General features: G+C 38.0%; 1 protein-coding gene across 1 annotated transcript; it reads right to left on the bottom strand.

Annotated features, from left to right (window-relative positions):
- Window positions 1-10,927: 10,927 nt before the first annotated feature.
- On the bottom strand, window positions 10,928-23,536 carry URAD (ureidoimidazoline (2-oxo-4-hydroxy-4-carboxy-5-) decarboxylase). Its single transcript, XM_051986530.1, has 2 exons — window positions 23,304-23,536; window positions 10,928-12,892 (listed from the first exon to the last, which is right to left on the bottom strand). Exons 1-2 carry the CDS (start codon window positions 23,476-23,478, stop codon window positions 12,540-12,542), a joined length of 528 nt encoding a protein of 175 aa, XP_051842490.1. The 5' UTR covers window positions 23,479-23,536; the 3' UTR covers window positions 10,928-12,539.
- Window positions 23,537-24,608: the final 1,072 nt, after the last annotated feature.

Below are 24,608 nucleotides of genomic sequence, written 5' to 3'. Positions count from 1 at the left end.
TAGGGAGAGGGCAGCGACCAGATCACAGCTAAATATTCAAACCTTTATTGTTTAAGAGCTTCCTCCTTCCAACCTGGTGCACTTTAACCTCCAATCACAGGTTCAAAGAATTAAATCAAGAGGGTTGCAAAAGAGAGGGAGGGAGAGAGGGAAATATCTTGGTGGGAGTCTGGGATCTAGGTTTGGGGGCTAAAGCGTTCCTGTTTATGCACCAAGGGTGACGAAAAAACTCTTTCTGCCTTTACAAAAAAATGGGGGTGGAGTGGGTAGGAGCATTTCTTTGATGATTCCTTTCTTATTCTCTTCTTATGGTGGACGAGGTTCTCTGAGCAACTAGAGGTGACATACCAAGGGAGAATCTTTTCTTTGGAGGCAGCCTGGGCTTCTGGCAAAGGCGACACACGCCCGCAGAAACCTGTCACTACTAAATTATTTATTTTCCAGCTCAAGGAAATGACTCGCTGGTGGCACGAGATAAATCATGGTGCTGGCTCTGGGTTACGTCTTCTCTTCAAGTCAAGCTTGTATCTGTAAAGTTCTAGTAGACGGGAACGATTTTATTTTTTAGGTCATTAGGTTTCCTGTTTGGGATTTTTATATTGCTACAAAATTGCAAGACAATGTGATATCTGGGTTTTTTTTTTTTTCCCAAAGAGGTAACTATCTTTTTAGTAGAATTGAATTTTTTAAAGTATCCAAAAATCTTCCCCCATGCAAAATAAACATTTTCCCCAAGGGACCCCCTCCTCTCCACTTCTCTACTCCCATCCCTAAGCGGGTGAAGAAATCTCCTCCGGACTGTGGAGAACTAAAAATTGAAACAGAGATAATTCCTCTTGGACTTCTTGCCCCGAGTCCTGAATTAATTAGCTAGTGTCATTGGTCGATCCTCAAAACAACGCACTGGCAATGGAAACTGCTTGCATATTGGCTGGGAATTCGTATTCATTTGAGATGATTTCGATTGATGGACACTGTCTTCTATTAGAAACCCTAGGCAGCGTTAAAGAAAACCTTTTTGTAGCCACCTATAGGGTGTTCAAATCACTCTGAAGAGGAGTGAATGGACTACAGAGCTAGGTCCGACTTGTTTATTTGCTGATTGTTTTCACTAGAACTTTTCCTCTCTGCTAAGCTGAGAGTTCGTGCTTGACGCTCTTGTACATTCTTCTTTATTAGGTCATTTCAGACAATAATTTTAAGAGCTTAGTCTTATTTATACCTTCTGAATCCAATTCTCCCTGTGCAACAAGAGAACTGTTCGGTTCTGCCCACATATGTTGTATCTAGGATATACTATAACCTATTTAACATATAAAGGACTGCTTGCCATCTGGGGGAGGGGGTAGAGGGAGGGAGGGGAAAAAATAGGAACAGAAGTGAGTGCAAAGGATAATGCTGTAAAAAATTACCCTGGCATAGGTTCTGTCAATAAAAAGTTTTTTAAAAAAGAGCCTTAGTCTTTACTTTCTAAATCCCTGACCTATACTTTAGCTTGTCTGAGGCTCTTAGAATAATCCTGCAAAATAGGAAGACATTAGTTGTCACATATTTTACATATCAGGTAACCGAGGCTCAAAGCCTCTAGTCCACGATTGTGTAGGAAATTTCGTGGTGGAGCGGGGACTAAAATCTGAGTTCTCTATCTCCCACTTCACCATTCTAGCGACTATACCTCCTGGTTTAAAATTAACGCTTCTAGCCTTCATCTTATCTCACCTTTCCATTCAGAAGGGAAGAAATAATATTCAAAAGTATTAAGAACTCTTCTTCTGCATCTATCTCATTTTGTCCCAAAGCAGCCCAGCTTTTCACGCAGGGAAGAGACTGGCTGACCATAACCCAAATTACCCCAACTCATTCCCTACTAAGTGTGGCGAGAGAATGCAGTCACAAAATAGTATTATGCTGCATTTCCATCTTCCCTAACAATCAAAATCATTAAAAAGAAAGCAATGTAGCGAGTATTTCAACCTATTCTAAATTCAGTATTCTAGAAATACTAGAAGGAAGACTGGAAGGTAAAAGGGAAGAGGGGAAGATGGTACATTTTGCAGACTTTTGATCTAGCAAATACCTTCTTTTCTTCCTGGACACAATCTATCTCTGTTGTTCGGGCCCCCCCATTCACCCGCGCTGTCCACCCAGGGCGCAGGCAGAGGGCGGAGGGCTCTTCTTTGGAATCCAGAACATTCTTTGAAAACAATCGGGTTTATTGGGGAAAGCCATTCCCCTTCACCCTGGAGTAGTCGCTTCCTGCGTTTTTATGACCCCTTCGGCAGGCCGCAGTCTAATTGCTGGGGCTTCTCAGTCGGAGCTCAGGAGGCTGGGGGCTCTCGATTCCGGAAAGAGGGTTTCCTTAGCCCGTCCGAAAAGAAGACCGAAGAGTGGGGAAGATGGGGGCAGGGAATCTGCCACTATACATGTGCAGCGGGGATATGGGGAAAATTCATTTCACAGAAGTCAATCCTTAAACAAAAAAGAACCTTTTCAGAAACGATACTTGACCTACTAATCTGGAATTTATGCCCATTTTAAGTAATCCCCTTAGCATGAAGGGGATGTCTCGGACAGCACTGGACTTAAGGACCAGGTGCTGAAGGTTGGGGGAGGGAGGAGAGAGAAGGATGTTGGAGAAAATCAATGATCTAGACAATCTAGTGTCCTTGTTTCCTCTGAATCCGGTCTCATAAACGAAGAAATGTCTTTTTTTGTCCCCGCTCCAAAAATTTTCTGGAAAACTGCTCCTCCGATAACCACTTGCATATCCAGAGACAATTTTAGGGTTCTCAGACTCTTAAGACCTGAGAGGCTGGGAGAGTGAAGATAGAGAAGCAGCAGAAGGGTGACTGAAAGGTGAAGTTGTTTTTGTTTTTTGAGCAAATCCTGACATCCTTCATTCCAACAGAAAGGCTAGAGATTAGTTCTCTTTTCTGAATAGTGGGCTCTTCGGATTTCTACAATCCTTTCCTCCCCAACCCCTATTTTTCCTCACCAGTAGGTGTTTTGGTAGATATAGTGGAGAAAGTAACAATATATCAAATCTGAGTTCATCTCTCAGATGCAAGGATCCGGAGAATGAGCAAAAAAACCAAAACAAAACAAAACAAAAAAATCACCCACTATCTTTTCCTCACTAAGAAAAACTATTTCCCCAGAACTATGACTTCTCTGATCCCAATGGATGTTGCAATGTAAAACTTCCTAGATAATTCCTGAGGACCTCTACAATCTGAAGCTTCTTATTCCTGGGATCATTAGATCATGCTTAAAGGAATATCTTGGCTGTCTCTGATGTATTTCCCGTTTTCAAATTTTGTCTTCCACTTAGCCTGGTGTTGAATAAATGAATTTGGCCTTGAAACACTTTTAGCCTTGCAATATATAGGTGGATGCCAAACTTCCTGAAGGGGTGAGGAAGGAATGAAATAGGGAATGGGGAAAGAGGGTTGCCTGGGAGAGATAGTGGTAATGAAATTTTGGTGCAAAACAAAGGAGATAAAGCCTTTTTCTCTTGTTGAAAAATGCTTCATATAATAAGCATCAGTAAGCTAAGTGACTCGGTAGATAGAGCACTGGGTGTGAAGTCCTGAAAAAAAAAAGTTCAAATCCAGTCTCAGACAGGAGCTTGTGTGACCCTGGGCAAGCCATAGCCTTTTTTTTTTTTTTTTTTTTTTTTTGGTCTTTTACTGAAAAAGAAAAGGGCAAACCACTCCAGTATCCAAACAAACTATGAAATTTCATGGGTTCACAGATATAACTGACCAAGAAGAAATAAACATCCTTATATACACATAATTTCGCATTTAATATTCTTGAGGGAAAAACATTATGGGGTTTCCCATTACAGTCTGAGACATGATACCTCATGCTAACTCAATCAATAGAAGGGGACACCCCCAAACAACTTATTTCCTAAAGATAAAAGGGGCAGAGTTAAGTTGGGGCCACGGTTAATTTATAGAAGTATGAGGGTGACTGAGGCCAAGAGCAGGCATTAGTAGTGTTGAAGATGGTAGAGGGACTCAGGGTGGAGAGAAATAGGGGTACAATTCTCACTCTTAATAGAGGTTGGGGATCCAGGTAAAATGTTAATGATTGATATTTGTTACCAATTAGATTTTTTTTATATGTGGTTTTTTTTTTAATGATTTCTGCTAAATCATAACATTTCAAATATCCAAAAGACTTTTGGTCATGAAAGTTATTCACTTTTGAGGCTCCGGTTCTTCAAAGCATAGGCTAAAGGTATTGGAGGGGGCACACAGTGAAAGGGGGAGGGAAGAGAATGAGAAGCTAGGGTTGAGAGATGAGACACTCCTTGAATCCACAGATCATTGACTCGGCTGGGCCTCCATAGCTCCAAAGGTCTATAATGTTTATGCCTGCTCTCTTAGACCCCTGATCCTTATAGCAATTGTAGCTCCCCAAGTGCAAGGTAGGAGAACCTTATGTCCCTGCCACCTATTTTAAGATTAGAGCTTAAATTTAAAATACTTGTAAAGACTCAGTTTAGATAAGCACAATTAACTACCTGTATAATTTAGTCTCTATCTTCATGCATTTTCTTGAATCACCCAGAAAATTAGGGAAAAGGGAAAGGAGAGTGAAATGTTCTCTGAATTAGTCATATTAGACTTTGAAATTTTTAAAAATAAAATTTCCAAATTTTCTCTTCACTTTGAAATTAGAGGAGTTTCCAAGCACTGTTCAGGATTGGAAAGCTCCTTCAATCAAAATTAGCATAAGTCTGTTTAGTACTAATAATCTATAATCTAACACCATTAACAAAAACTCAACTTCTCATTCACTATGAGAACGTAGATCTGTTAAACAATGTACATTAACAGAATCAATATAACTCTTCTTTCCCAATGCTGTCTCCCCTAAGCCCACCACCTGCCCACATGCATTAGTCTTCAAGGGTAACAGATTTGGTATCATCCAGGAACAATAGGAAAGAGTCCCAATTGCACACATTTGTCCTTATTTGATTTACAAGAGTTACTAGGAAGGAAAAATGTTCCCCCACCTCTCGACAAGCAAAGAGAGGAGGGAATATGCATTTATGTAGTACCTACTATGCGCCAGGTACTAAGCTAGGTGCTTTTACAAATATTTTCCAATTTGATCTTCACAACCATCCTGTAAAGTAGATGCCATTATTATTCCCATTTTACAGTTGAGGAAACTGACATGTACAGGTAAATCATTTATCTAAGGCCACATAGCTAGCTAGTGTCTGAGGCTGGATTTGAACTGGTCTGCCTGGTTGAGTGCTTTGTTTACTATACCAGCAACTACCTTTATTCTACAGTCTATCATCTCTACTTGGGGTAGGGTAGGTTGGTGAAGAGAATATCCAGATTTTAAGATGAAGTATTCAGCAGATTCAGTTTTACTGCCAAATAGCTGAGAAAGAAGAAACAGTATAAGGAAACACATTTTTCTCACTTTCAGATTCGAACTTGATGTTTCCTGAGAGACCTCTGATTCCCCCATCTAAGACTTTTGCTATTCCTTCCAGAAACAGTGTTGCAGGATATTAATGAGCTACCTTCAATGAGATAACATAAAAAGATCTAGAGCTTTAAAACATTTCTTGTATCCTCTTTTCCTCTTTCTATCAATGTGTATGGTTTTAAGGATAACTCATACTCCCTTACTGCTGTGTCTTAGAAAAAGTAAACCAGACCATCACAAAACTCTAAACAGAGAATTCAACCAGAACTCATGTAATTTGGTTATTAAAGATCAGCCTTCTCATCTGGATCCCCCAGAAAAATAGAGCAAAGTAGAAATAACTCAGAAGTATGATCTCCAACCAACTCTTCAGTCAAATGTCACCTTGTGGCACTGACATGACTACTAGCCAATTAACATTTGTTTACTAGCTATTGTCTCCCATATGAAAATATGTTCTTCAGAAGCACTGGGGTGATATTATCCAAGTAAGAACTACTGATTCATTCAATAGCAGATAAGTGGAAAATCCATAGCTATTTTCACCTGAGGCATTTCAGACCTTTCCAAGGGAGAAATAGAAATAATAATCCAGTTGTAGATATCATCTGAGTGAACCTCTATTTTTCAAAGGAGAAAACTGATTTCTTGAAAGATGAAATACCTTGGCCCACACCACTCTGCTGACCAGTGGTAGAGCTAGAATTAGGACACATATCTTGGCCCCCAGATCATTGCTTTTTTTATTTTTAAAAAATATATTTTATTGACTTTTTAACATCATCTCCTTTTTCCAAATTTCATTCTGTCTTTCTCCTCCCAGAGAGTCATCCTTTACAACAAAGAATGAAAAAATGAAGGAAAGAAGAACAAAAAAAAATTACATATGTCTTTTAAGGGGATCAAATTTAGTCATCATAAAGGCACAAGATTCAGTTTCAATTAGTAGGTAGGTGCTATAGTGGTATTAGCTGTTTGATCCTGGACACATCCCTATTTGTGGCTTTAGTTTCCTCATCTGTAAAATGGGGATAATATCAAAAGACCAATGATAATATATTGTTTTGCGAACATTAAAACCCAATATAAATGAAATAAAAGTTTCATTATTTCAATTGTTTTATTGTTGTTTTATTCATTTACAATGTGGTGCAAATTATGTGTTTTCCTGATAATGCTTACTTCATTTTTTATCAGTTCATCCAAGTCTTCCTATACTTCTCTGTGTTCAACATATTCACAATTTCTTCAAGTGCTCTTATATTCCATTACATAAAAGGTCTACAACTTGTCACTAGTTGATGTCCATCTACTGTTCCCAGTTCTTTGCTTCTATACATAGTACTGAATGTTTTGATATACATCTTTCCTTTTTCTTTTTTTTTTTTTTAAATAATTTATCTCCTTGAGCTATGTGCCCAGCTGTAAAAACCTCTGGATCAAAGTATATAGATTTTTTTGTTTACTTTCTTTTCATGACACCAAATTGCTCACCAGAATGACTGGACCAATTTACATCTCTATCATCAATGTATTATTAGGACTTTAAGAAATTCTTCCAACTTTGATTATTACTACTTTTCCACTGATTATTACTACTTTTCCACTCTTTTATCAGTTTGATGAGTATGAGATAATTAACTTCTTGAAGTGTTCTTTTATACTCTTAAGGTATATCATTATTTTGTTTGTCCATATCCTATGGTCACTTATCCATTAAGAAATAGTTTTATTCATATATGTATACATACATATATAATACATCTTCTAGTTGCCTATACATCTTATACATAAGACTTTATCAGAGATAACAGATGCAAAGATTTTTTTTTCTAAGTACACAATCTTCTGTTTTATCTTAGTTGCATTATATTTTATTTATTAAAATCACCACTACCCTCTTGGTTGGTTAAAATTTAGTCCAGAGTTATGAATGATACCCGATTTAATTCTTTTCTAAATTTTTAAAATGGGATAACCATTAATATTCAGTTTACATATCTATTTTAATTGATTATGATATGTGGTGTAAGATGTTGGTCTAAACCTAATGTCTAACAGGCTGCCTTCCAGTTTTTCTAAAAATACTTTCCTAGGTAATTTATGATTTGAAGTTTACACTAAGACATTAAGATAAATTATTTCTGATTTTTTTCATATTCATTATATTGATCCATTTTATTCCTGTTTTGTTATATAATAAATAATATAGCTTCACGTCTTGAAGTGCTATTCCTTTTTTATTCCTTCTTCTAATAATCTTTCTGTTACACTTTTTGATTAATCATTTTCTGATTAGATGCAGCAGATGATTTGATGGTGCTGTGCTTGTCTCAGTTTCAACAAATATAAAATGGAAATAATAAGAGCACCTACATCAAAGGATTGTTATGAAGATCAAATGAGGTATTTGTAAAAAGCATTTAGTACAGTGCCTGGAACATAGTAGGTTCTGCATAAATGTTTAAAAAAGAAGAAGAAAAAAAGAAAAGAAAAGAAAAATAAATCTATCTATTGAGAACCTTTCATTTCCAAAATGAAAGAGACTGAGAGTGGTATGTAGACCTTTCACTGAAATATTTTGAAAGTGCAGTCTGGGTTTGCTATTAGAAAACATGGGCTATGTCTTAAGTACCATTCTCTTCTCTACACTTGTTGACTTTTTCTCAGAGCTACTGTGTTAATTGTAGTTATCTGAGCTTTATTGAAGAATGTTAAATCTAGAGCCATTGGGCATTTGGGGTTGCCTTCAGTTCTCATGTAATGAATGTCTTGTCCACAGAGGAAATATGCTTTTATTTTGCAGCTGCACGATAATCCATCTTTCGAAAGAACTCATCAATTTGAATCATATGAACATGATATTCTAGTGCTTTTGGAAAATGAAGTATATAAATAAAATTATACTGGAGGAGGGAAATTGAGGGCTCTCTGGTCTGTTACATTGTTTATTACCTTCCAGTGTGTAGGTGCGATATTTTGCTTTCGAATCCGTCAAACTGATATTTTTTCCCATTCTGAGTTTCTTTACTTGGTTTTCTTAGAGCACTAATTAGGATCATAAAATCTTATGACCTAGATCTGAAAGGGGCCTTAAGAGTTATCTTCTCCATATCCCCTTTTTATTAATCGTTTGATTTCGGAGGTCAGTCTTCCCAATCTCCGTTTTAATCAGTTCTTATTCCTCGAGATTAGAGCAACGGGAAATCCAGGCTTAAGGAGAAGGAGGGGGCTTTGCCAAGTAGCAAAATGGAAAGATAAATCCAGTTCTTCTCCCCCACTCCCTACTGCCGCAGTCCCCCACACATGTATCACTTTCTCCCCCTAGAGAATTCTCCTATGAATTAATTTTTTTAAGGACACGGACATGAATCAAATAATTATGGTCCCATATATTCAAGTAAAGTTGTCTTAGCTAGACGACAGATAAAAACTTTGCGATTACTATTGTTCGTATTGTGATTGTTTTGTTTAATTGATTTTCATTTATTTAGCGCGTGGCGTACAATCCTTGTATGTATATACTACATACACAAAAACAGATAAAGGAAAAAATAATAGAAAAGACACGAGTAAAACATACATGATGGGACTGCACCAGAAGATCTTTTGGATATGAGCAAGAAAATATGTTCTAAGAATATGTCCTTAGTCATTAAAGATTATTCTCGCCATTTGGCGCCTCCAGCAAGAACTAGAGAGAAATAATCTCTGTTTCTTCTAAGAGACTGAAGGGTTGGGAGGGAAAGAGGAATGGGGAGACAATGTAATGAACGAATCTATCTATTATCTAAGCTTTCCGCGGATACTTTTCCCAGGGATTCTTTAAGACGAAGCGGTAGTGTTGCAACCGGGAGAGTAACGCCTAGGAATAAGGTTTAAGTGCGATTCTGGGGGCCTCCTTCACCTGTCTTCGCTCTTTCCGGGTTACCTCCTGGCTGGGTAACCATTAAGATGAGAAGATCTGAATTCCTGGGACAGGAGTAGGCATAATCTCCCTAGTTTCTTAGTTCCTCCGAAAGGAATGGATTCAGCGTCTTTTTTATTGGGTATGTCAACATGAATAAACAGTTTGTTCTGGATGGGCTTTAAACTCATAAAACATCATTGGAAACCCAAAGTCGGAGCTTTGAGAGATCCCGATCCTTGCTATAACCTTGCTTTTAAAAAGAATGGGGGGTGGTACAGAAGTTTTGGCTTGGATCTTTACATTTGCAGCTTATTTTGAAAGTCCCCCCCAAAAGGGGCTGGGAGGAGGGGAAGAAAAATTTCTATATAGTGGTTAGGCTTTCAAATAATATTACTAGATATGAATCAATTTCCATATACAACAGAGGGAAGGTTTTCAAATACCCAAATTTAAAAATGGTTTGACCACCTGTTTCAAATAATATTACTAGATATGAATCAATTTCCATATACAACAGAGGGAAGGTTTTCAAATACCCAAATTTAAAAATGGTTTGACCATCTTCATGTTTTGAAATTCCCTTCATGTTTTGGAGGCAACTATTCACCTGTCAGGCTGACTTATAGAAAGCCCTTCTAAAGCTCTGGCTTGAGGAATGCCCACCCCTTGGAAACTCAGGCCCATACATGATATAGCTGGAGCTAACTAGTCTCATTGCTGATTCCCATAGCTCTAAGATGGGGCTCTAGTGTTGGGGGAAGTCCTGCACACAGATCCAGATCCTAGAAATATAGCTGAGCCAATTTACAGAGAGGTTGGAAAGAAAGAAGACAACCTTGCAACTAATCTATCTACAAGTTGTGATATTGTGGAAATATTGATATGTGACGGTGATATTGTAAACTGGATTTTCTTGGATTTAAGCCGTAGCTCTGTTACAAGTTAGTTGTGTGACTTTGGGTAACCTAGTGGATCTCTCAGTGACTGGGCTGTCAGACGAGTCGGTTAACCTGTATCTCACAGAGAAAAACCAAACTCATGGGGTTTCGAAGATATAATTTTATTTTTTCCCAAACAAAAATCTATTCTCTCACTCTCAACTTCTCCTCAAGATTGAAAAAGAAAATAAAAGTCCTTGTAAATAAATATATATATATATATATATATATATATATATATATATATATATAATCAAGTAAAAGCAAAATTCTGGCATTAGGAATTAATTGATTATTTGAATTATGCAATTTGGGAAGTAATTGAAGTGTAAGTTTAAATTTCCAATGATTTTGTGACCATGAAATGTTTTTCATTCCTAGGCCTATGGTTGGAGGCTGCTTCTTTAGGTTTCTGGTCCCTTTCTAACAAACCCCGCCCAGCCATGAAAATGTCAGGCACATTGGCCACATTGGAATTTGTCCTTCCTCAATGCCCTTCTTCCCAAAGACATTGTCTTTGCCAAGCACATAGCTTAGTGTGAGTGTGAGTCTCCTCAAAGGCACTTAATAAATACTTAATTGGTGATTGGTTGAAGAACAGGAAGAATAAAACACCTTTTGGATAACATATTAATTATTCAGGTTTAATGAGTTCTTCTTATTCCAGTTCTAGATCCAGCAAATCCCCAGATAGCAATCAGTGTCTGAAAATGATTAATTTAGGGGCTGCTGGAGAGTCACTTAGTCTGCCAATAAATACTTTTCTGGAAAACACTTTTTCTATATTATATAGATTGTAAAATCCTTGAAGTTCTTAGCTTTATGACTTTGAACAGATTTTTAAAATATATTCCAACAAAGCTTAGCTCACTATCTTGTAAACTTAATAAAAATCATCGAATGATTGATTTCATTTGATGTTTTAGAGGACAGCAGAAGAAAGTTTCAATAGTCTGCTATGATACCAGTCCTTGAACAATGGCTTAGAAACAGTTGGTTCCTTATTCGGATATACAGAAACCATACAACTCAGCCATCCAAGATCCACCAAAGTCTTGAACTATTAGCTATTCTTCAAGAGAAGCCTCGCTAAAACTACTAAGCCCAAAGAAAGGCTTTCTGCAGTTCTCCCAGGAGTCCCCCACCCAACCCGCACATCTTCAGGGGAGCTATTTCTTCCACCAGGTCTCTCATTATTATTCCTCTACTCTCTAAAATAGTCTCTTACCATCCATGAACAAGCTCTTTTCTGTTAAAGCAGGTGTTCTTGGATGCCTAAGGGGAGAGCAACATTTCCCCAAAAATTCAAAAACCTAATGTGTATAGCAAGTTTGAGAAGGAAAAAAAAACACAAATGAACAAGAGTATATATATATATAAAAGACACTCCTCCCACTTCAAGTCTCATTTTTGCTCCAGGATTACTGGGAGCAGATTAGTAAATACATCATGAGGTAAAAGCTTCATTTGTAGGGTCTGGTATCAACAAGCTCAAAGTGAAAGAGAATTGAGACCGCTGGGTAGTAGCTGTGTCCCCTGCCTTATTTACTAACCCTCTTATTTACTAACCGTGTGGCTCAAATTCACCAACCCTCAGCATGCTCATCTGCTTTAAAAAAAAAAAAAAAAGTAACAAATATCTACCACCTACCTTGCATGGTTTTTCTTAAAGGAACTATATAAGCATTTATGGCACTTTTAGAAACTGTTCAGACATTAATGTAGAGAACTTCCAGTGAGAGAAATTTGTCTATCAACGAAGATCAGCCACCACTGAAATTTATAGTCTTATAAAGAGGTTTCGTGAGTTACCCAAGGTCACACAGTCAGGCATGTATATTAAATAAAGATGTTTGAGAGTTCAGATGAGGGCTTCTTGACTCTGAAGACAGCTCTCTACTAAAATCATGCTGCCTCTTGTTTCCACGCATTATTAATAAACTGGTTAATTCCGTGCAAAGCTCACCTAAATTTCAAACTATGGTAACCCATTGAATTAAAGTGCTGGATGTGTCTGGCTAGTTCCCCCGATTGCCCAATTCAATCCATGCTTGCGCACATTTTCACCACCTGCGAGTTCACATCCTGTTTTTGGATAGACACTTAGGCAAGGCACGCCATTCTGATGAAGAGAGTTGTTATTTTCTAGCTTGAAGTTAGACTCCTCCATTGCCCTCCTCGCACTGACACCCCCCTCCACTGCCTCCTATTCCCGCCCCTTTAGGGTTCTATAATTTGGCGGGGTCCTCTCCGGACCGCAGGATGTCTTCCAAGCGGAGGTGGCAAATCTTGCGCATCTCCTCCAATGCAGCACGCAGCTCCTGGGCAGGCTGATTGTGCAGCCTGCGCTCTAGCTCCCTCATCACAGTCGCCTTGTCGCTGAGCCGCGCCGCGATCACGAAGGGGAAACCAAAGCGCGCCTTGTACTCGCAGTTGAGCTGGCCCAGCCGGCGTCTTTCCTCCGGGCCCAGGTTACTTAGTCCTGCCCCTCTCTGCTCCCGCTGGGACTCTGGGGTCAGCGTTCCCTGCTGCAACTCCCGGCCAGCTAAGTCTGGGTGACACCTCAGGATCCCTTCTTTCCCTGAAAGACACAGGCCGCAAGTTAGCTGAGCCACCCGCTCCCAACCCGCGGCTCCCACTCAGGATGGTTTTAATCTGTTTCCCCGGGACATCAATTCTGGAAGAGTTGACTGAGGTTGGAGGGAAGGAAGAGTTGGAGTTGAGGGAAAGGGCTGGGGATGGAGGGGGGTAAAGAAGAAGTGGTGGACGGGAAAGAAGAGGCTGACTAGAGAGGGAATTGCGAAGAGGGAACATTTTCGTTAACGGATGCTCTTATCTCTTAAAATATCCTAGATCTCTCCTTCCTTCCTCCAGTGGTTTCAGTTCGCTCCAGGGGGAGAGGGAGTCTGTTATAAGGAATGAGGGAAAGGGGGAGGGGGGCTATGGTAGAGTCCTCAGACCTTCAGGCGGAACAGCCAGGGAGAGAGGACCCGGAATTTATGGCTTGCCTGGGAGCAGAGACCAGATAAGAAGCTCTGAACACGTTAGACCTTTTCAAAGCCGCTTCATAGGGGGCGATTAGGGGAGGTTGGGGACCAAGCTGGGGAGATGGGGGGGGGGTTAATTTCGGGACAAAAAAGTCCCTACTCCAGAATTAGATTGGATTTAATTCTGTTCCAAGAGGAATAGGGCCCGGGATAAAGTCATCTCGGCATACTATCCTGAAGTATCTGATCAAACATGGGGCCTCTATTCCCTTTAGCAAATAAACACCCCAGGAACCTGTGATCCCAAGTGGCAGTTCTCATTTTTAGAATCAGACAGCCAAAGGGCAATGCAGATGATTAACTGCAAGAAAACCTATTTCCAGCTTTAATTTTCAGGCCCTTTGAACTAAAGCCCGCTTCCCTCCTCCCAGAAGAATTGCACCCTAGTCCCTCGGCCATGCCCGCCCTTTCCAAAGATATCCTAGATTCATGCCTCGCTGGGAGCAAGTTGCCCCCATCTTTTAAAGGCAGAATCAATAGAAGTGAAATCGCAGGAATTTTTCATATTTGCCCTGAGGCAACTGGTCTGGCCAGCCCTTCCATGGCTCTGTGACACAGTTTACACCTGGGGGGGGGGGGGGAATGGGGAAGGGGAGGAATATATATACACACACATATATATGTAAAGTGCTTAATTAGAAAAGTGGGGCTAGGTTGGTTATGTTAAGACATAATGTACAGGCAAAACAGAGAACAAAACAATTCAATTTATTTCTTTTCTTTTTTTTTTTTTTTTTTTTTTTTTTTAATTTAGAGAACTTGGGATGTCCTTTAGCTGGAACGGCAGCACAAAAGCCCTGGCTTTTTCTCTGAACTCAAATTTAATATCTGGAAAAAAAGAGGTGGGGGAAAAATGATGAACACTTAAGACTAAAGATCATTAACAACTCCATTCTTGTGGTTGTTGTTAATACAGGCTGCCTCATTTATGCAAAACGGGGTGGAATGGGGGAGCACAATAGATTACCAAAGAGAAGTTAACAAAAAAAGGATAAATTGGGGTGATTTTCGAGAAGATTATTAAAAGGATTAACCACAGGATCCTTTAAATATATGGCTTCACGTGTGCATTTAAAAAATAAGATTCTATATGTAAACTTTTAATTACAGACCGGTATATTTTACTCAGGCAGGATTTGAAAATTGCACATACCCCATTTCCTCAGGTTCTGAGATTTCATTATGACTTCAGAGGACCTAAAATAAACACCTACCTGCCATGAAAAGCTGACTCTGGGAATATCAAAACATGTGTATTTATAAAACTTCATAATAAAAATATCTTTCCTGAGCAAACTTGCTCCCACATGTTTCCTTTTTGGTGGATGGCTGCTTTTCTTATCCCTATTTCTTCTACAGTTTATATACAACCTGCTCAAGGAGTTACTAAGAAAGTAAGATAAACCTATATAGAATGGAAGATTTGTCCCTATCATTTGATATTCTCTGTCCTGTTTAGCACAAAGTACAATGTGGGAATAAAAAAAATATAGTTAGCACGGGCTATCAACTATTGTGTGAAGGACTGAATTTATTTGAACTAGACTTTGCTGTCCTTGAATGTGTGGGCTAAATGAAGATTCAGTGGAGATGCAGAGCGCATATGGTATGGAAGAGCCAAGCCCTTTCTGTATCTAGCTAACCCTGGTTGCTGATTGAAGATACTTTGGTATGATGGAAGAAATTTGGCTTCAAAAGGTGTCAGGAATTTTTTCTTTTTTAAAATTTTATTTTCATCTTCAGTTCCAAATCACATCCTTCCTTCCAGCTGCTCCTTCATCCATTCAGAAGGCAAGAAACAGGACACTTGAAACTTTTCTGAAGCAGCCTCTCTCTGAAGGACTCTAGTGGTGGCTAACACTAGATAACAGGGTTCTTGAGAAGCTCCACTTTCCTCTCTGTGTTTCTAGGTAGACTACAATGAATTTCCTTCCTTTCCCCTCCCTTCTTCAAGCCTCAGATTGGTCAATGATGTAAATTTCCATATTTGGGAGTCCACTCTCCTTTTTCTCAAATCCTACTTTGGTTTTGCTTCCTTCATCCTTCCATCTATTTCCTTTGTTTTCTTGATCCTCTCTTGTACTGGTTAACATATCTCCTTGTTAATATTTATCAAGGGTTGAAAATGTGTTCATCTAAGTATGTGTGTATGTATGTGTAAAAGGATATGTATGTGTGTCCTTTTAAGCCCTTTATTTTGGCACTTAACTCCACTTTCATTCCCTAGCACTGGTTGGCTGTCACAGACTAAAACAAATGGAAGTCACCATTTTAGCTTGTCTTGCTACCAAACATCTGGGGGCAGCAATGTCTGGGGGCTAAAGTGGAGAAAGGAACAATCACCTGTTACAGAGTTCTCCTGGGCTAAAGAAATCTTGAGAGGTAGTGTTACTAAATTACAGAGTACTAGAGCTTAAAAGGTGCTTAGAAATTATTTAGCACAGTCTTATTTTACACATGAGGAAATTGAGACCAGGGATTTAAACTTTAATTCCTGAACCAAAGCTCTTTCCCATTGTACTCTCCCAAATTATTGGCAGAAGTAGAATTTGGTTCAATCCGGTCAGAGGATCATAGAATCACTGAGGTTGAAAAAGACCTTCAAGATTATTTCACTCAATTCTTTATTTTATAGATGGGGAAACTGAGGTTCGTGGAGAATGTCTTGTCCAAGGTCATACTGAGTTATTATCAGACCTAGGATCAAAATCCAGTCTACTGACTCAGTCTAGGACAATTCTTAATATAACTCTGTTCCCTGGAGGAATCTCTAAGAGGACACTTTCCCTCCCTCTTAGGTGTCAGTTGTTCCCAAACCAGAACTCCTTTAAGTTGCTTGAAGAAAAGAGAGGATTCATGTTGGGACTAGGTAGGACAGTAGCAGAGAAAATCTCTGAAGAGATAGTAAAGAAAATTCCAAGAGAAAAAGAGGTTATCACAGAGCAGTGAGAGATAAATCAAATAAGAGGGAAAGGAAGAAGGAGGAGGAGGAAGAAGAAGAAGAAGAAGAAGAAGAAGAAGAAGAAGAAGAAGAAGAAGAAGAAGAAGAAGAAGAAGAAGAAGAAGAAGAGGAAGCTACAACAACAACAAGAAAAAGAAGAAGAAGAAGAAGATTCAACAACAACAACAACAAGAAAGAAGGAGGAGGAGTAAGAGGAAGAGGAAGAAGAGGAAAAGGAGGAAGAAAGAAAGAACAAAAGAAAGAAAGAGAGGAAGGAAGGAAGGAAAAATGGAGGGGAGGGAGGGAGGAAGAAAGGGAGGAAGAGAGAGAGGAAAGAAGGGAGGAAGGAAGGAATGAAAGGAGAGAGGGAGAAAAAAACTTTTCAAATAAGGAAGCAGGTGAAAGAAGTGAGAGATAGGAACTATAGGAATTATTCTTATCTTAAAAAAAGAAAGGTAGAAAGGGCACAGAAGAGAAGAGGAAGATAAAGGTAGGATAAAGAAGGACACTGGCAGTATAGGGACCCTGTGAGGAAATTGTAGTAGGCATATATATTAGTTTAACCACAACTCCTTGAGAAGACAGACATAGAATCTCTCAAGTTATTTTGCTTTCTTTATATGAATAGGAAATTTCATTAGGTGGGTACTCCTTCCAAAGATTGAGATCTTAACCCATTTATCTAATCTTCCTATATGTTTCTTGTTAACTTCCTTCTGTAAATCTGCCACTAGAGACTTTCTTTTAAATCTGGTACCAGTAAAGCAAGATGTTATCCAAAATGACCTAAGAATACATTCGTATTTCTGCAGATATCTAAATCTTTATGAGCTGCCCCAGATACCTTACCACGATCCCATCTCACCCTCAAATTCTGGAAAGTCCTGAGTCCTGTTGGTGATGCTAACAGTGAAAGTGACAATAAATCAAAATAGGTACAAGGGAACTAATAAATTGTTGTAATCCAGGGTTATAACTTCTTACCTAGGGCATTCCTTTCTTTCTTTGCCCACAGCTTCCCTTTCTCTCTTAGAATGTACTGATTCCCTTTTCATTTCCACTGATCAAATTCCTACCAAAGGCCTAGCTTAAGTGCCATCTCCTTCACGAAACCAGAATTTAGAACTGGAAGGAGCCTCAATTTGACAACTAGTTCAATCCATACATGAAAGTCATTCTTAGGATAATATTCAATTAATGGTCATCTAAGAACAGTCTTTAACTAACAACTCCAGACAGTCTGTTCCCCTTTTGGATAGCTATAAATACTAAGAAATCTTCCCTGATAGCAAACCTAAAATGGACTCTGTAAATTTTATAAATCCTTTGTTCTTGCTTCTACTCTCAGGAACCAAGCAAATCCCTCTTTCATCTGAAAGGTCTTCAGCTATCCTACACACACACACACACACACACACACACACACACGTGTGTGTGTACATATAAATACACATATACATATATGTATATGGGTGAGTATATATCGCCTCCAAAATTTTCTTATCTTCAAGCTTAACATGCCTAATTCTTTCAACCAATCCTTACATCATAGAGTCATAGATCCAGAGCTAGAAGGGACCTTGGAGGTCATCCTGAACAATCTTTTCATTTCACAGATGAGGAAACTGATACCCAGAGAGAATAAATGACTTACCTTGAATCATACAATTAATAAATTGAGGAAAGATTTGAACCCAATGCCTTCCTGAGGGCAAGTCCAAAACTATTTTCATTTTATCATGCTGCCTCCATACCCTTCATTGTTCTAGTTTCTCATCTGGGGTCTCTTCTACAGTAAATTTTCTGTGATCCTCTGCCAGACAAACATAATCTCCCTCTCTTCAAACTTAAACAATTCTTTAAATACCTATAAGCTTATAGAGGGCAAGTACTGGTACGTGTTCATCTGTGTGTGTGTTTTCATAAATAAAAATGGGAATAATAATATTTGAACTGGCTACCTTACAACCTTGCTTCAGGTGTCAAATTATCAATCCTATATAACTTTAACCTTTTATTAGCATAGTACCTAGTACAGAGTAGGTGCTATATTATCGTTATCATGTTCTGAACTGAAATGTTAGTTAAAAGAATTTGTGTTAGTCACCAGCCAGGTCAGAGACCAATACTGATCCTGGCCTGCCACCTACTGGCTATTACTCAACATAGCTTAACCAAATTTACTCAGTCTTGATTTCCTTAGAAACTGGAGTTTTAGCTTTCACTTCAGGTTTCCAATTAATCAATCAGGAGGTTTTTTTTTTTTTCTCCTTCCCTTGCTTTCCAGGACATTTCAGTCAAATACAGGAAAAAGTCACATATTTAAAGTTGCTCTGGTGATATTACCTGTTTACATATATTCAAATATACAGAAACATCATGTGGACATATTCACACAGAGATAGTTTTAGTTATTACAGTATGAGTTTTTACGAAAATTCCAAATTCAAAGCTCTCTGGGTTTCAGCTAAACTGGAAACTCATGATGGCCTGGAAATGCCTTGTTCTTTGTCAATTCGGTGCCTGAAATCCCCTCCCCCACCCTCAGAACTCTCTGTACCTTTTAAGTCCCAGTCTTCTTTGATCACCCAACCAGGAGCTCCCCTCCTCCCTTGTATTCCTATGCCACTTTATTGACACTACTCTTAGAACATTTCTCACATCCCATCTTGTATTGGAGTCATTGCTGTACATATCTCATTTCCCACCATAGAGTTGTAAATCCATTGAGGGCAAGGGCTGTTCACATTTGATAAAAGAAGAATTTGGAACAGATGTTTCATGAAGTTACTTCTAGCTCTAAATTTCATAATTGTATGATCTTCACTGGCTTCTGATATGATAAAATATGCAAGAATGCTCACTAAATTTTCATTGAAAGAATGAATGAATCCTCAACTTTACCAGCGTTGAGAATCCCTTTTATTGTTAAACACTGTAAAAAGATAATGCAAATCAAAACTACTCTGAGGTTTCACTTCATATCCTGCAAATTGGTAAAACTGACAAAATAAGGGAATATTCAGTATTAGAAGGGTTGTTAAAAAAAAAAACATACACATGAATTATATTGTTGGTTGAATTGTGAATTTAATCATTCTGGAAAGAGACTTGAATTATACTAAGAGAGTGACTAAAATGTCCAGACCCTTTGTGTGCTGGTACACATATACCAAAGGAAATTAAAGATAGACAGATGGTTTACAGATGCAGATTATAAATATGCATACATATATGTGCATATACATAGACACACATAGCACTATTTGTAAGAACAAAGAATTGGAAACAAGAGATATCCATTGGATAGGGAATGGTTAAGAAATTTATGAATTATGAATATAGTGGAATATTACTACATCAAAAGAACTATGAATAGAGTAGAATATGAGGAGCATGAGAAACCTTACATGAACTGATATAAAATAAAGTAAGCAAAACCAGGAAAAAAATACACAGTGGTTATACAATATAAATCGTAAAACCAAAAATGCAACTGAATGCTGAATAATTATAATGATCAGAGACCTTTCTTTGAAGTAGGAGACTATAGATTAGGAACATTACACATGCTGTCAGACTCCATTAATAGAGCGATTGATTTTGCTCAATTCTTTGCATTTACAATTTTTAAAAATGATTTGTTCAAAGGTATTACTCTATGATTAGAGGAAATATATTAGTGGAATATATTTGGAAATAAAGATGATATAAAAACAAAATATATCAGTGAACTTATTAAAAAATATTATATAAATGGAAGTCATAACATGAGAACTAGGACTAGAATGCAGATATCCTGCATACTGAACATGACAAAGAAAAACAAAATAATACAATGGAAAGATTACTGGAATGAGAACTGGAAGTCAAGGGTTTTAGTACTGCTTTTGCCATTAATTTGCCATTTTTCTAAGGATCTTAATTTCTCCATCTTTCTAATGAGGGATTTAGACTAGATCAGAGGTGTTAAATATATAGTTATTAGAAAACATTTAACAAAAATTTATAAATACCAAAGAATATAAATAATGTTAATCTATGGTTTTCTAAGTTATTGACTAAGTTATGTTACCTTTTGTGATCTTTATGGAATGTATGACTGTGCCTATTTCAGTTTGACCGCCTTGAACTAGTTGATTCTGAAATTTCTCAGTTCTGCCAACCTATGATTTTTGTCTTTGTAGAATGAACTAACATTGATTAAAAAAAAAAAAACTTTTTAACTTTAAACTGCCTTTTATTTTTCAAAATATATTCAAGGACAATTCTTCAACATTAGCCCTTGCAAAACTTCGTGTTCCAATTTCTCCTCCCCTTCCCCCATGCTCTCCCCTAGATGGCAAGTAGTCTAATACATGTTAAACATGGCATAAATCTCCTAACATTAATCTTTACCAAGCCCTCCCCCAATTTTGTAATACTTCCTGAAAGCAGGAATCATATAAAGATTTAGAGCTTGAAGATACATTAGCGCAATTCAGTCCATCCCTTCATTTTACAGATTCAGTTCAATTTAAGAAACGACTGGATAGAGCATCAGCCATGAAATCAGGAGGACTTGAGTTCAAATTCAGTCACAGATATTTAACACTTACTAGCTGTGTGAGTGTAGGCAACCCAATTGCCTCACTACCACCCCCCTCCAAAAAAAAAAAGAAAGAAAGAAACATGTAGTAAGCACCTACTATTATTCTAGGTGCCACAGCTAAGTTTTTTGTATACTAAAAGAAACAAAATACAGTCCCTGTTCTCAAGGAGCTTATAGTGCAATGAGGGAGACAGAATGTAAACAATTATACAAAGCAAACTATATGCATTATAAATAAGAGATAATTAACAGAGGGAAGGTATTGGAATTGATTGGTTGGGAAAAGTTTAAATTTTAATTGAGAGATCAGTAGTTGGAATGGAAGAAGGAGAACATCCCAGGAATAGGGTACAGCCAGAGCAAATGCCCAGACCTGAAAATTAATGTGTCTTATTCATGGAACAGCCAGTGTCACTAGCTGTCAGGGAGTAAGGTGTGAGAAGACTAGAAAGATGGGGGACAAGAGGTGAAGACAGGGAGCATGTTTATGAAAATCCTTGAATGCCAAACAGAGCATTTTTATTTTTATCTTGGAGGCAATAGGGAGCCATTCATGTTTGTTGACTAGAGGGTTGATCTGAAAACTAAAGCACAGAAAGGGATGTGTATTTTGTCAAATCCTGATTTTTCTATTTACTACCTGTAGGCTCTTCAGAGAATTTGAACCCAGGTTCTTTGACTCCAAATTCAGAATTAGCCCACTACAGGCAAAAGAATTGAACTTGGCCACAGGTAACCTGGGTTCAAAACACAGCCTTGACACTACTGAGTGTGATAGATAAATAGCTAAATATCTGTGAGCCACAGCTTCCTTGTCTGTAAAATGAGGATATTGGTTACATCCTTTCATACAGAATAAGTTGCACTGAGTTAGCTAGCTAGATCAGCCAAATTAACCCTGGTTATCAATTCAGTGACTAATAAATTCAGATTGCCCTCACATCTGAAAAGCTGTATGGTATAGTGAGGAGAGAGCTCATTTTGGAAGCTGTAAGACCTGGACTTAAGTCTTATATTTGGCTTATAACGGCTAGAAAAATCACTTAACCTCTCTGATCAAAGCTAATCTCTAAGATTTATGAAAATTTGACCATAAAAGTTACAGAAAATGTGCTAGCCTCCATGGATAGAAGTTTCCTTTATTAATGAAGCCATTGACTCCCTATTCTCAAGTATTTTCTTCACAAAATGGTTGTAAGTTAAGTACTTTATATACCTTAAAGCTCTATTAAATTAAATTAATTTTGTTGCTTAGTCTTTTTCAGTTATGTTAGCCTCTTTGTGACTATTTTTGGGTCTTATTGGTAAAAAATATTGGAGTGGTTTGACATTTGCTCATTTTCAGATGAGGAAACTGAGACAAGTAGAGTTAAGTGACTTGCTCAGGGTCATATAACTAGCAAATGTCTGAAGCCAATTGAATACATGAAGATGGATCTTCGTAATTCCAAGCTCTGTGTCCTATCCATTGTGCCATCTAGCTGCCCCATTAAATTAATACTGGAGTTATTATTTAACAGAACCACTCTTAGTTGCCAAAAACAAAGCTTGGTGTGAGTGTGTGTGTGTGTGTGTGCGCGCACATGCATGCCCTGCTGTGCTTTGCTCTATGATAAAAAACAAGACCCTACCCTAACCTTAGATCATCATTTGGAATCCTCTGTGGTTAGGATTAGACTTTCCTTTTCACCAATCACCTCTTTATTTATTTCAAGCTCTCCTAAAGATGAAGAAAGGATAGACTAAAGAATAGGGATTTAGCTCCTGAAATATTCGGCATTAACCAGGTGTCTATGTCATCCTCTGAATCACAAGGACTCTGACCTCTTTCTTTCTCCTCCAAAGTATGCTTTATTTTCCCTATCTTTTCTCCACTAGGTCCCATAACCTCTTCATCTCTTTCCACCCACCCCTCTGGTGAAGAGAGTGGATCTAAATTAACTCTCTCTCATTGCCCTGCTCAGTCTAACCCAGTTCAATGAAAAGATCTCTCATGTCTTCTTTTCCTCTGGGCTCTTAAAAGAATTTCACCCTGAGCTGGCTCTTCTCTTGCTCTAAAGACTTTCTCAGTAAAATCATTTTGTGAAATAGGGAATGAAGTACTTGAGCATGACCTTTAACCTTAGAATTGAAAGACAGAACCAGACAGCAGCCTTTAGTCCCTGCAATCATAGAGGGAAGGCAGCTGCTGCTCCCCTATTCTTGTAAATGCTTATCTCAAATTTCTGAGAGCCACTTGACCTCAGACTATAAATTACATGTAATTCCACACTCTGTGTAGCACTTTGCATATTCTTAAGCCTCAAGAGAAATTTATTCAACTTTGAGACAAATATATTTTAACTTAAAAAAAAAAAAGGATAAAAATGTTTTAAGCCAAACTCACTAATATCTCAGTATAGCAAAAACTTACCTGATTGTGGAAGGGCGTCTATAAAATCAAACACATGCTTCTCTAAATCAGCCAAGTTCATGAACGGGCGATGGGACCAGATGGCTGCTGCAATCAGGGGGCATTTCTCTATAATATTCCCTAAAACATCAACAAACTCCCCAAAGTCCATGGAATTGACCAGCTGGATATCCATCTCTCTTTTTCTGCAGGAAAAACAGCAAAGTCCTACTGGGGAGGCTGAGAAAGAATGAGTGTCATTAGCAAGTGTTAACTTGTGAAGTTAACTTTTATTTGCTGAATATGCAGGTAAAAAAATTGTTTGCATGTACTACCAGCTTGGAATGCTTTAAATGCCCTCAGGTGAAGGTGAACAGGAAATATTGTGTAATGAACAAACATCAGCAAGAGACAGAAAGTCAGGCAGAGGAGATATGTGCAGCTAAACATTGCCAACCTGTTGACATAATAAGAGCTTGTTTGGGATGAGGTTAGGGGAGAGGAGAAGACCAAGACTATTTGTAATCTTTGGGCTTTGTCATTCAGAGCATTTGAGTTATGCCTATTATTGGTGCCAGTAATAGTTTTATATCATCATGCTACAGATTATTTCCTCATAGGAACCAAAGAAAAGCCATTTATGGCAGTGAGCTTGGTCTATGATCCGATAGAGTCTATTACACTTGATGTCTACCTGCTATGGGCTCCTACACACATTTCATAAATTAATATTGATATTCTTTTCCATATGTATTTCTATATCTGTGAAGAAGCAGCCTGAACTCCAAGAAAGCAAGATTTGGTTAGGTTCAGGTTCTTTGATCAGGGTTAAATGACTTACCTATGGCTAGTACTGCTGGAAGTTGGGCTTGAGTCCAGATCTTCCTGATTTTGAGAATGGCCCTTTCATTATTTTAAGGGAAAATTCCCTTTTTAATCAGTTGTAAGTTCTTTTAGTTTTTGTCTTTTTGTGTATGTGTATGTATCCATATATATGAAGAAGCTTTGTATAGCAGTGGATAGAAAACTAATCTCAGAGTTGGAAAACCTGGGTTCAAGTGTCTCTTCTGATATGTACAGGCTGTGCGATCCTAGGCAAATTATTTAACTTCTCAATGCTACAAATAATTCTTCAAAGCTCTAAATTGCACATTATTTGTAGATCTGAATCTGTAGAGACAACTTCTTCTATATTTCCTATACCAATGAAGTCATAGATTTTATTCTGCCTTCCATCCCCAATGTGTGGATTATACATGTACACATATACTTATGTGAACTATATCTAACCTAATATACATTATATAATATTACAAATAAAAGAAT

The sequence above is a fragment of the Antechinus flavipes genome, chromosome 3 (assembly GCF_016432865.1).
Source record: "Antechinus flavipes isolate AdamAnt ecotype Samford, QLD, Australia chromosome 3, AdamAnt_v2, whole genome shotgun sequence".
In the NCBI taxonomy this organism is placed as follows: domain Eukaryota; kingdom Metazoa; phylum Chordata; class Mammalia; order Dasyuromorphia; family Dasyuridae; genus Antechinus; species Antechinus flavipes.
This window is presented reverse-complemented; position numbering and strand designations above follow the sequence as displayed.